Here is a 13,705-nt window from a genome sequence, read left to right as displayed (position 1 = left end):
ACCCCCAGGTTCTTTACTGTATTGTTACTTTCTACAGTCAGGTTGCCAAGTCTGCTTATTATTGATTCTTTCTGCTCACTAGAACCGATTATGAGAACTTCTGTCTTATCCTCATTTAGCTTGAGAAAGTTCTCACTCATCCAACATTTGATGCTAGAAAGACAGGTCAACAGCGGGTCTAAAGCACAGGGATCATCTGGAGCCACAGAGAGATATAGTTGGGTATCATCAGCATAGAAATGAAAATTGACTCCGTGATTGGTAATGAGTTCGCCCAATGGCAGTATGTACAAGGAGAAAAGCAGAGGGCCAAGATTCGAGCCCTGTGGAATACCAGAACTGATGTCGTGTTTGTCTGAGTCCAACTCGGCTAGATTGACAAAGTAACTTCTGTTTGATAGGTAGGAGGAAAACCAGGACAGGGCCGTACCAGACAGGCCTATCCAGTTCTCCAGACGCTGTATTAAAATTGAATGATCAATCGTGTCAAATGCAGCCGTTAGATCTAGAAGTAAAAGAACCGATACATGTTTCTTGTCAGCAGACACCCTAAGATCATTCATTACTTTTACAAGTGCTGTTTCTGTAAAGGAATCTTGTTCTTTGATTGACTTTTTTGATTACGTTGGTGGCCATTTTATCACCGAAAAGATTGGCCTCCAGGGCCCAGGCCGTAGCGTAACGGTCTGGGCACCGGACTGGTAATCCAGTCGCAGTGTGCCGCGGGTTCGACTCCCGGACCCGACACGGCCTTTACTGCATGTCATCCCCCCATCTCTCTCCCGTTTCCTGTCAGCCTACTGTCTGTCCCTTCAAAAATCAATAAAAGGCGTAAGCCGCAAAAAAATATCTTAAAAAAAAAAGAAAAAGATTGGCCTCCAGGATGGAACCTAGGTAGGTAATTTCATCTTTTCGTGTGATAATATTGTCACCCACTCTAACCAAGAAGCCATCTGCCTTGCTGAGATTACTATTTGATCCGAAGCGAATGGATTCAGTTTTTCTCAGGTGTAAGGATAGTTTGTTATCAGCGAGCCAGGTGCAGATTCTACCGAGTTCAGAGCTGAGGGTCTTTTCAACCTGCAGTTGACTTTGCTCCACGCACACAAGAGATGCCTTGGGTTTGCATGACCATATAGTTTTGTTTTCACACACAGATCAAGAAAACAAGCACTCCTTTTTCAATCATACTGTAACATATATACTGGCCTTTCATATAGTTGAAGTAGGATGAAATCTCTGCTGGGAGAGACTGTAAACTGTATCTAGTGTGACTCATTCTGTACCATGTGGCATTTTTGTTAACTTCCTCCTTGTGTGTCTGAGGGCCAGATGTCACAGAACTGAGGAAGCCTTCATATCGGGTTTGGGTTCCGGGTTTACTGTAGAGAAGGGATTAAGGTTAGGTGTTTTGAGGACCCCCTTGAAAACTAGATGATGCATCGTTCTCAAGAGGTTTAGTTATAAAGAAAGACATATCTGACCACAAGACCGGCCCGACCCTGGGATGTATGGATTCCTACTCTCTGGTCCGGCATGAAACCTGTAACAGAGAGAAGACGCTCCATCTTTTTGAAAACCTGCTACCGCTCACATGCTCCGTTTTGTGTTTTCTCCCTTTCGTTTATGACCTGATCGAGTGAGTAATGAGAAAGCTGTAGGAGTTGTGTGTGTTTGTGTGCATGCATAAACATTACTTGGATCATGATGAGTCATGACTACAACAGGGGAAAGAAGGGATTTTAAAAGGACTGTTGTTCAAGAGAGAGGGACCCAGCCAATAATACAAAAGCTGATGAATCTCTCTCCTTCTATAAATTAACTTACTGCACGAGTTCTGGTTGTCTTTACATCACTAAAGACGAGATGGAACAACTCCATTCCCAGACACTGTCCCAGACAAGACAATAAGATAACGAAATAGAACCTTGCACCTTGGTGTCGTGTAGACGGAGCACATCACCTCTACGGTTCCCTCCCACGGGTGACGGGTCACAGACAAGGTTAGAGAGAAAGGGATGAGGCTGGCTGGGCAATGTCAGGCATCCTGATCTCGTGGGGAGAAAACTTACTGCAGCGCGACTCTGGGGCTAATAACACTGCAGAGCTCGAGACCCTGATGCTAGACAGGAGGGAGTAGAGGACAGCGATTTAGGAGTCCTCAGTTGGTGTTGGATAGTCTGCACACTGTATATCATATAGTTATACAAGTTGCTAAATTATTCTCCCAACACCTTTCTTGGCATGTAACGATTCACTCAACTCACGATTACGATTTGTATCACGATATGAGGTTCACGATACGATTTTTCACGATATTTTAAACAAAAAATATTTCCCAGAAATATCTCCCCCGCCGAACATTATTTAACTATACATTGCAAAAGAAGTAGCATTACTTTTGACAGTGCAGAAACATAATTGCCTTCCTTGATGAGCATCAACGACCATCATCACCTGGGCATAGTCACAGACACACACAGCTCCCCTCTACAGTGCTCTACTACTGAAAGTGACTCATTTCTCCACATTTCACATCACACACCATAATTCACTAGCCCCCCGAAAATCTGTTTACTTTTATGTGTGTTAATGTTATATATTGTTTGCACCGTCTGCTGAGCATGTCAACAGTTCACTGCACATACTTGTATGAGTGAATGAGAAATAAAACCTTGTTGAACATTTAGAATCTTGCGAAAGGGCCTTTCTGAGTGGAGTTTGCATGTTCTCCCCGTGTCCCCTAGGTTAGGTACCCTTACAAAAAACATGCATACTTTATTAGACAGAATCGGCAGGTGGGTGCTGGGTTAAAGAGACTTCAGTGTAAAGGTCGATAGAGCCCTCACACCAGAATAAGTACAAAAATAGATCTTTATTTAAATTCTTCTGACAACGTTTCGATCCTGTTGTGGATCTTCATCACAGGATCGAAACGTCAGAAAAAATGAAATATAGATCTATTGTGGTACCTATTCTGGTGTGCGGGCTCTATCGACCTTTAAACTATGTATGAATGCTGTCATCCCTCTGAGTGTACTGTATACAGTATGACCTGTATACAGCCCCCACCTTCACTTAATGAGGCCCTCAGGTTAATATCAGAATACTGATAATACTGTATTATTGATTTCAGCTGTTACAAACATGCTTTCATTTCTCCAGTCTAGTAGCTTAATGAGTAGTATTAAAAGGTTATTTTACTTTTTGATGTCCGTTTGATGTATTTGTACTTTCATGAAGTTAACATAAATAATTAAACGCATTTGAAAGGCATTTGAAATTAAATAAAATTTTAACTTTTCTGTATTTCAAAAAAAATATCAGGGGTTCAATTAAAATCTACAGCTCAAATCTAGCTCAAAACTTTTGAGCTTGTAGATCAGCTATTTGCAGTAATGTGCAATGTGGCCCTCTGGAGTGAGTGTGGAAATATGGTGGCCCTCTCCATCATCAAAGTTGCCCACCCCTGAACTACAGTATAGTCTTGAGTAAAGGACATTACTCACATGTTGTTGCCAATTAACTCAATCCAATTAACTCAATCCGAGTTGTTTGAAATACCCTAATCATATTCCAGGCCAGTGGTGTTCCATAGATTATGATGCCCGGGCCGGCCTGTTGCCCGCAGGTCCCGTGGGTTCTCCTGCGGGGCGGGGGACGGGTCAAGAGTTCAGGTGCAAGTATCGCGGGGCAGGTCAACACACAACTAACATAACTAACTAAATTAATTAATAATAAACAAGCAATGTTTCCTTTATTTTGTCCGACTCCCCCTCCCTCTCCCGTCTCTCTCCTCCTGGAATCATCTGAGCTTGTGTTATTTGATCAATTATGCACAGCTGCCTCTAATGATAGCCTATGTCTATATATACTGTAGCTGCATGTCAACATGTTGTAGTAGGCCACTCACTGTATGTATCACTATCTATCTACGTTATTGTTAAATGTTCTCTCATGTAACCTACACAAATGTTTGTAGACTCTCGCTCTCTTCCCCTCTCCCCCTCTCCATCTCATCATTTAATATATTCTATTGGTCAGTATATTAAATATAGACTATTTATTTGGTTATATTATTGTTTTGAGGTCTCATCCATCTGCTGTCGTTGAGTAGCCTTGAAAAAGATGACACCAGACTGTGCTTAATGTTTGATAAGAGTGGATAACGGTGAGACTGAGATGACACCAGACTGTGCTTAATGTTTGATAAGAGTGGATAACGGTGAGACTGAGATGCGTTTCTTTTTACACAAAGGTGTACTCTGCAGGCCAACAAGGCCAGAGTACACTTTCGTGATGTCACTGATCACATGACCCCAAGTTCTATACCTTCAGTTCTATGGATGGATGCAGAGGTCGATGTTTTATTGCGTCCCTTAACTATAAACTGCGTTTTGGGATGCAAAATGAACCCTATTTTAATCTCTCTGAAATGAGTGGCATTCCCCTTTAACTCTACAGTACCTCTCCGGTGTTTCATTATCACTTGCTGTATACCTGACTTTTCCTCCGGGTATCAATACAGGATTATCTTTTTCATTTTCATCATCAGTAGCACTATAACATTTTCAATCATGGCCTTTGTCAATTGTCTCAGTCAATACTTGTTAGTCTTCCCAGTGCAATCACAAGGATGTGTGGGAGGTTGCAGACTGTGACCCCACAACGAGGTGAAGCCAAGCTTACACATTTTGTCGTCCTCACGTCGAAAATAAATAATGCTGTCTCAAGAATCAAATGAAGAGTCCAGTCCAGACATGCATCACACAGAGAGAGAATAGATGTGTATTCTGTGTCTGATACACTGTCTGTCTGCCTTGAATATAGTGTATGCTGTATACTTAACAAATAACCGGTTATCTGAGGGGAGGCACAAACGTAGCCGAAGCAGGCCTTCGCCTTTACTCTGGCTACAGTGCATCTGCCGCTGCACACATGGGCTTTTCTAATCCATGCAATCGATGGATTGTCATCTCAGTTCATAATTTATATTACTTTACCCCACTCACCCTCTTAAAGCATTAGGGGGATGCAATGGAGGAATTGAAGAGTGTAGACTGTAGAGGACTAAACGAAGAGATGGTGGCAGATGTGGGGGTGGCAGTCTGGCAGAAAAGATTGAAGAGCGTGATGAGTAACAACACTTGATTCTTAAACAGCTCTAGCCATGTCTTGCAATTCAATTTGCATGCTTATAGTGATGATGTGTTTATGAGTGAAGTGTATAATATTACCATAGATATGCAACTCCTCCGAAGTACTGTAGCTCAGTCGGTAGAGCGCTCGCTGCTCGCCTTTTGGAAAACCAGTATTCTGATTTTAATCCCGGGCACCGCCAATTTAGCCTAGCTTGGTTTTGGTCCTTATGAATGACCGAAACATCGCTTTCTAGTGTTTTGCAAGTTCTAGATTGTGCGGGACCCTTCTCTTTGTGTGCAATCAGAAAATATTAAAAAGCTGATTTTCGTTGGGGTTCGTGCACTGTTTTTTCACGTCTCACGCTTTCTTGCACTGACCAATGGTCACTTTATTGTTTGGCTTTGCATTTTAATTGACTTTATTTATCTTGTCTGTCTTATGACGAGACGCAGTGATACACTTTATGATGACGCACTGATTGACTGTATATAGACATCTTATTGGTTTACTCTTGTTTGCCCTGTAGTATTTTATTATTATTATTATTTCTTGTTGCACCTTGCCTTTCCTTCTGCCTTGTTTCCACTGTACTACAATACTTTCTTATCCTTACATGTATGTTGTAACCTGAACTGCTGTGCCGCCTCTGGGCGACTGATTTTCCCTCACGGGATAATAAAGGTATCTATCTATCTATAGAGAGCACCATACTGATTTTAATGAAAGAAAACATTCAGGAGCAGATAGAGTGACATGGATGGATAGATGCAGAAAAGGAGTGACAAAATGATAATCAGACAGTGGAAGATTGAAGCCAAGAATCAGCAGAAGTCTTTGAGACTTAGAATAGTAAGTAGATTAATTGGTCATAAAGGGAACATGGATTGGTCATAAAGGGAACATGGATTGTGTACACCAGTAGATGTATCCATCTACATATGTACGGTATAGTGGGAAGTTGTGAATTGATGGAGCACGGGTGAGGGATAGGATGTGAGGAATGATGGATAGATAAATTAGTCATGAGATCGATGAGTGATATGAAGCAAACAACCAGAACCCCCTCAAGGCCCAATTTACTACACAGCTTTTCTCAGGAGCTTTTGGCAAGATGCCCGGAAGATCGTTTATAGGGAGTGGAGATGGAGAATCCGACCGAGACGTAGAGTGATAGTGATAGTTGTTGGTCAATGACCAGTCATCTGTGTCATGTCTTCCTCTCCATCAAGTCCATCGATTCCACCCCTATCTTTTGCCAATGGTTGGCACCTGTTGTGTAGCGGCTACAAAGTGCCGGCTATTAAATTTGCTCTGCAATCGCAATGAGGTGGAATACCTCACCAGCGGGGGACTGATTATTCTGGAGCATGGGCACATGTACACAGCTGCAATCTCCAGCAGCTCTCATCTGTATGCAGACAGAGGAGAGAGAGCGCTCTGCGGAAACGACAACTGTGTGTCGCTGTAATGGAGCATGGGAAGTGTAATTTAGCCTTGATGACACTGTGAAGTCTCGACTCTATTTCCGTATCTTGTCCCAAGGATCGAGAGAAAGAAGAGATGATAATTATGTTTCAAGCTGTGATATGGTTCTTTCAACTTCAAGTGATAGTTTCTTAATGTTTCTTTCTCTGACGTAAACCATTAACACGTTGTATAAACCAGTGGTTCTCAAACTCTTGAGTTTAATGTGAAGGACCCCCAGCCATGGCAAACAACCATGGCAACATTCAACAGCTCTCCCAAACAAAGGGCGGAACCTTTCTAGTTTGAATATGGTATGAAAATGCCTACAGTAACTCTAAAACGCATGACAATAAAAAAGCAGCCAGAAGCCTAATTACTCGGCCTGGCTGCCGCTATCCAGCCAGCCAGTTTACTTTAGAACGTACTGACTAACTGGCTTGGCTTCATCGTTCATTCTCTGACTGTAAAGCAGAAAGGTCAATCCGATGCTGTTGCTGTCTAAAGTCACACCTGCTATGGAGTAATGAAAGGAGCAAAGAGGAGAAACGTAAGGCGCCGCTGCATGGGGCAACAGCCCTGTAATTGGCTGAGAGCATCGATGTCACTGACAGGCCGGCCAATAGGCTGGAGTCCCTGTTGAGAGCCCGTTTAATACTCATTAAACTCTCAAGGACTCTCAAGTCCATCATGGTAGATTCTAGAAGCCAGAACCCCTCCCAAAAAAAAGAATACAAATATATACGTAAACAAACAAACAAATAATTGCATATTTTAAGTCCTACCCGAACTGACATACATTTTTGCCCCAGCTGAAGTACGGTAGTCCGATCCGGGCATAAACGTCATAATTTCCTTGGAAATGCATCATTGGTCCAGGATTATTATTATTTTTTACAAAATTCTTATCACACGATTTTGCAACCCAGTGTCAATTTTCTAATGTAATCCTGGGCACTACAGTTCATCTGCCAACCTGCTTCCTTCTATGCATGTGAGGAGATTCTTTTCACCTACAGGGAGAGTTTCCCCGACCGGATGTAGCGCGTGGAAGGAACACGTTATTCCGACCAGTTGCTTTCCCCTCCATCAGGCCAGGGGGAGGTAGTTTAGAGACCAGGATTACTGCATGTTTTTGTGAGGTTACCTACCCTATAGGGACACAGGGAGAACATGCAAACTCCACACAGAAAGGCCCTTACACCAACCCTGCCTCGGGTATGGGCACTGATGACGTTGAGGAGAGAACATCTGATATTTTTCAATAGCTAAAGTGTAAGATAATGCTGTATATTGATCACATGAACGCCACACATAAATAGCCTAAAATGTGTGTCCTATAGGAAACAGCTGGATGAAATCTAGCTTTTCCGACATAGGCCTATAGAACAATGATTAATCCAAAAGACGGATTAACCCTCAGTAACCAATAAAGGCATTACTCTGGTTCGGTATGGATAAAATCTGTGTCCATGTAAATTTTTTAATTTGATTTCCATATCCGATGTAGTGGTACAGTGGAGGGAATCAATCATCCCGGTCCGACCCCAGTAATCAATAAAGCTCTGATGAAAATGATCTGATTTTATTTTTACCTCTGCAAAGCTGAGTGCGATATTCATCAGTAGAAAGGGCTTTCATAATATCCTTGCCGATTTCTTTTATAGCTATTTGGTTGTGATGTTGCACTGTATAATAAAAAAAAATCTCATTATACGCGAGAGTAACTTTATTAACTAAAGTTATTAACGTTCAGCAAGGAGTGAAGAATCTTGTGCCAAAAAAGCTGATCTACAAGTTGCTATGCGGTGCTTCCCGAACTGGTACCAACTGTTTCGTTTATATACTGTATAACTCTATGGTACTAATGCGCTGTTAGCTTGAAGATCTTTCCATCATAAACATCATCACGTTAGTTTCCGGTTACCATTTATGGAGGTAAGATGGGTAGAGACCCCGTGACTGTGAGGCAAAAATGAGCTACAGCCGCGATGCACACAATTGAAGCCAATACGCCATCTTTGGTGAATTACACGTGATATTGAGCATACAGTTACACCCTCCTTTAGTCACTTTATTTACACCTGGGTGTAAATTTCCTTAGTGAATCTGGTCCAATAAATGATGCGTAGCTTGCAGAGTTAGTTCAGTCAGATATACTCGAGGGGTTAATATCGCAGCATTACTTTGTGGGTGTATATAGTGTTTGCAAGCTTACCTGACTGCATGCTTTCTTCCTGCCTTCCTTCTGCATAATGGTTCCTGGTTGTTGTTGTTATTTCTGTTCCCCATAGGGGGTTGTTATTGTATATCTATCTCCCTGCCCTTAATGTTTAATGATGGTGTTTAATTGTGCCGAGCAGGGTATGTAGCAGAGCCAAACGCCAAGATAACATATTATATGCACTCTTGTATTCTCATTCTATAATAAATATTGGTTAAAACTATTCATGAGTCATCTGACTGAACTATAAAAATCGTTCTCAGAATTGCTTTCCTCTCAACAAATTGAGTGCTCAATTTATAATTACGATGTAATCCTCCCAATGTGGATGTGTGTGTGTTTGTGTGTGTGTGTGTGTGTGTGTGTGTGTGTGTGTTACACACTCGGTTGAGAGCATTACATACTACTCATACACACACATGCACGTGCACTTTACACTTAAAACCATTATGTTTGGGAGGCACTCCCATTTACACGCTTCACAATGAGCAAACTATAATTTATACAAACAAACAATCATTATAAAAAGCAATAACAATAATTAATTAATTATACACCCCCACACGCACGCACGCACGCACGCGCGCGCGCGCACACACACACACACACACACACACACAGTTTTGTTCAATTTCAAATTTGCTTAGTTTAAGACTAGTCATGCAAGATCTTAGAGGCCTGGAGGTTTCGGTGCTGATAGTAAACTACAGGAAGGCACCCTGCCAGTTAGACTCATTTGGCACAGAGAGACAGGAGTCTCATTTACCTGTCTAATCATTTTCACAATAAGGGTATGGTTAGCCAGCATTGCATATCAAGAGAGGGTTGGCAACTTGGAATCAATTAATAAAATATGCATGTATGTTACGCACACATTTACTCAAACATTCCATTCCCCTCTTATCTGTGTGATTCCATTACGCAGAGCAGATTGGAATGGAATCCAGCTTGACTGCATATTCCGGCAACGGATGCATAATGTTCAGTTGAGTATATTAGATATATATATTTATAGGATTTCTTTCTAGCTTAAATTTGTTAAATGCAGTGCTCTCGTGAGCTGAATTAAACTAAAACTACTTTAGTGGCAGTCCTCTGCATCTATTCATTGCCTCTGGTCAGTTGCAGGGGAAAACTGGAAGTAGTGGCCCTCAGGGCACAGGTCTCCACCAGGATTAATATTTGGATCAAATCTGAAGGACTAATTAAAAAAGTGTTGCACATAAGTGGGCCTCCTGGTGGCGTTCGAAAAGGCAGAATTGAAAAATGCAGGCCAGACATTTTTCCTTGTCCTGTAGGGAGTGTGCAACTATGCATACAAAGTTTTACGCAGATCGGTGCAGTTATGTAAAGACCCGACTCTGCCTATTATAGCGCCACCATGAGCATGATTCGAAAAATGTCAAGTAGCATTTCTTCCTCAGCCTAGTGGGAATATGCATGCACAGTTTCAACGGCACAATCAGACACTGTGTTGATGATTTGCAGCATTTTGTACAAAACGGACCACGGGCCGTGAAAAAAAAAACCCATCTTGATCACATGACTAGAGATCATGTGTGCTGATTTGCGTGAGATTTGGATCACATCTGAAGGAGTAATATAAAAACAAAGTTTTACATATGTCGGCCTCCTGGTGGCACTATAAAGAGCACATGTGAAAAATACCGGGCATAGGTTTTTCCTTGGCCTCTAGGGAGTGTGCATACAAGGTTTTACACAGCTTGGTGCAGTTATAGGTAAAACCACGAATCGCACCCATGAGGCTGAGTTGAAAATTCTCAAGTGGCATTTCTTCCTCTGCATATTAGGAATGTGCGTGCAAAATTGTGTTCATGATGTGCAGCATTTTGTTCAAAACCCTGCGATGGAGTATGTAAAATCTGAAAGACCCGTTTCGTTTAATGACTGTAAAGAGACTGTGTACGAATTTGCGTGCTGGTTGGACAAAATCTGTAGGTATACTGTCAACAAGTGTGTTCTGCAGAAATCGGCCTCCTAGTGGTGCTATAACAGGCCCATGTGGAAACATTGGGGCAGAGGTTCATCTCTTGTCATCCAGGGAGTGTGTGTGTGCATCTGTTGGGTTCAGATAAGAGAGTACGAAGGGAGGAATATCATCATCCTCATCCTCATCCTAGTACAAGCTATCCTACTATAAATGCGCCATGTCTCTGCGTGCGTATGTGTGTGTACGTGTGTGTACGGTTGTAATGCATGTAACTCGAGAACCGTTTGATCCACCGACTTCACATTCGACACACGCGTTCCACACCCCCACAGGGAGTGCAATGCCAGGTATAGAGTCTGTCGGACCCACGGGTCTCCAGAACCACCACAGAAGGCTCTGGTCAGGCTCTGCCAGTGGGCCTAATGAGGCCAACTCCTTTCACCTGGACCAGGCTCTGCCAGTGGGCCTAATGAATGAGGCCTACTCCTTTCACCTGTGCAATTTCTAGCCTCTGCCTCAGCCAATTGAGGGTCAACCAATCAGGCTTTGCCAGTGGGCCGAATTGATTGCCAAGTACACTTTTCAGTTTGCACTCTTCACACACACAGGCACATACACAGATCTCCATGTGGGACACCGGCTGACAGTTAAAACGGGTGCTGCCTATGACAACGTATATCATTAGGTTCCCAAGTTGCATCTTTCCCAAGTAGGCCGGTGGCCGACTGCGACGGGCACATACAGGTCTAGTAGTACAAACTATTCACAAGGTGACAGCGGTGGAAGTCAACATTGCCCCATATGATTACATGCAGCCATGCCAGGCCTCGCAATACATCGCAAGCTTGTAAATGAGTTACAGGTGTGCCTTGAGATTTTGACTTGCTCAATGATGTGTTGATAATTAGCACTGTATGTCAATCAACAAACATAATTACATGCACTGACACACCACCAGTGGTGTACTCCGACACATGAGCACAGACGCACGCACGCAACAGATTGAGGACACATATTATTCACTCAGACATGGAAACACACATGAACATGCATACCCATTGCCCACTAGCTGAATTGTGAAAACGTGGACGTGTCGATGCATTTAATGCACTGATGACTAATGGTTAGTTATTTATTGTTGTCATGGAGCAGATACTGTGGAAAAGCCATAGAAACGTGTGACTTTTCTATCCAAAGGCAATGAACAGGTGCGTTGTGTGTGAATAGCTAGAAGACAGCCACAGGGTAACCTGGAGGACGGACACACGCACACATGCACAGGTTTTTCACAGCAATTTTCAGGGATCATATGCATACTAATGATTACTTTTTGTTTCCCCTTTCTACTTTGAATGAGACTCAACCTAAGTCTGTCACAAAATGTTTTTTTTGTTTCCTCAAGGGCTACTTGGTTGGTGACCTTTCATGTGTCTGCCACACTTTGGTAGTGAGAGGACAGAAAAATAAAGGATACACCTCAAGGCTTAATACAACTAGGCTAAAGCCTAATTTAATGTATTTATAGAAAATGTGTTATTTTACACCATTATGCTTGACTAAATGTTCATTATTTCTGTCTGTCTGCCTCTCTCCCTTTTCTCAGGTGATGCTGGCTGCCTCTTATTGGTCGTTGCTGGCCCCAGCGATCGACATGGCTGAGGATTCTGGGAAGTATGGCTCGTTTGCCTTTGTGCCTGTGGCGGTGGGTTTCGCTCTGGGAGCAGCCTTTGTCTACTTCGCTGACCTCGCCCTGCCCTTGTTGGTAAGAATTGTTTGATTATTTTATTAGACAATACAAAATGCAAACAGTACAGGGTACAGTCAGGCACATTGGGTCCAAAAGGATAGCACAGGAGAAAGACTTTGCGGTCTTGTTTCCTTTCATTCACAATCGCAAAAATCACAACAACAATTGAGATATCTCAAAAACATGAAATCTATGTACAGGTTGGAATAACAATATACAACGGGGGGGGGGGGGGGGGTGTCAATCAGCTTCTCTCCATGAGTGGCAGTGCTGTGGAAGGTGAATTTACCCATGTTCTAAATGTGGGTGGCACCAAAAGAACAGTTCTTTTTTCACCCTGAATATTGTTCATGTAAACATTTCTTTCTATATGCCTTTAAAACGTCAAGACCTATGTCATCATTAGCATATCAGAATTATGTCTCATTGGTAAATGATAAAAAAATGGTAAATGGTGCATTTATATAGCGCCTTTATCCAAGGCGCTTTACATAGATTGTGCATTACATTCACCCATTCACACACACATTCATACACCGATTGCGGCCTAGCCATGCAAGGTTCCAACCAGCACATGGGGAGCAATTTGGGGTTCAGTGTCTTGCCCAAGGTCACTTCGACATGTAGACCGGAGGAGCCGGGATTCGAACCACCGAACCATGGATCATTGGACGACCTGCTCTACCTCCTGAGCCACAGTCGCCCCTAATTGTGTATGCAAAGGCTGTAAAGCCAGCAAAGAGGTGTGTTGTATAATTTGTCAGTGAAGCATCAGGGAGCTCTGCTTGGACAGAACCCATGCACCTCACTGCTAGCCTGGTTAATAAACCAGACTAATATCGCACGGACCGCGGGATATCAGTTTGGGGAGGCGTGTCCCGAACCGTGTCCCGATTGGCCGCCCCATTTCTCTGGTGTTGGAAATGGGCGTACAATTGAGCCTCTCCAGACCGTAATCCGCCGGCAGGCAATTTTTGTTTGCCAACGGCTGATTCGGTCTGGTTTATTAACCAGGCTACCTCACTGCTGCCCATGTTGGAGAGACGTTAATGAGGCCTGCTCTTGTAAATCCACTTGGCAGTTTGTGTGTGTGCGTGTGTGCGTGCATTTGTACCATCCTAATTTATTTATGATGGCTCCCCAACTTTTACTTCTTACTGCGCAATACAGAATTCCT

At 42.8% G+C, this 13,705-nt stretch overlaps 1 protein-coding gene across 1 annotated transcript in view; it reads left to right on the top strand.

Annotated features, from left to right (window-relative positions):
* Window positions 1-13,705, top strand: part of slc39a11 (solute carrier family 39, member 11) — a 75,070-nt gene that overhangs the window by 5,381 nt on the left and 55,984 nt on the right. The window contains exon 4 of the mRNA XM_083788212.1: window positions 12,385-12,543. Coding sequence (XP_083644338.1) covers window positions 12,385-12,543 — 159 coding nt within the window. The remainder of the gene's footprint in view (window positions 1-12,384; window positions 12,544-13,705) is intronic.

This window comes from Protomyctophum parallelum (genome assembly GCF_964188405.1).
Source record: "Protomyctophum parallelum genome assembly, chromosome: 17".
Lineage (NCBI taxonomy): Eukaryota > Metazoa > Chordata > Actinopteri > Myctophiformes > Myctophidae > Protomyctophum > Protomyctophum parallelum.
The sequence above is the reverse complement of the archived record's forward strand: the minus strand, read 5'-3'. Positions and strand labels throughout refer to the sequence as shown.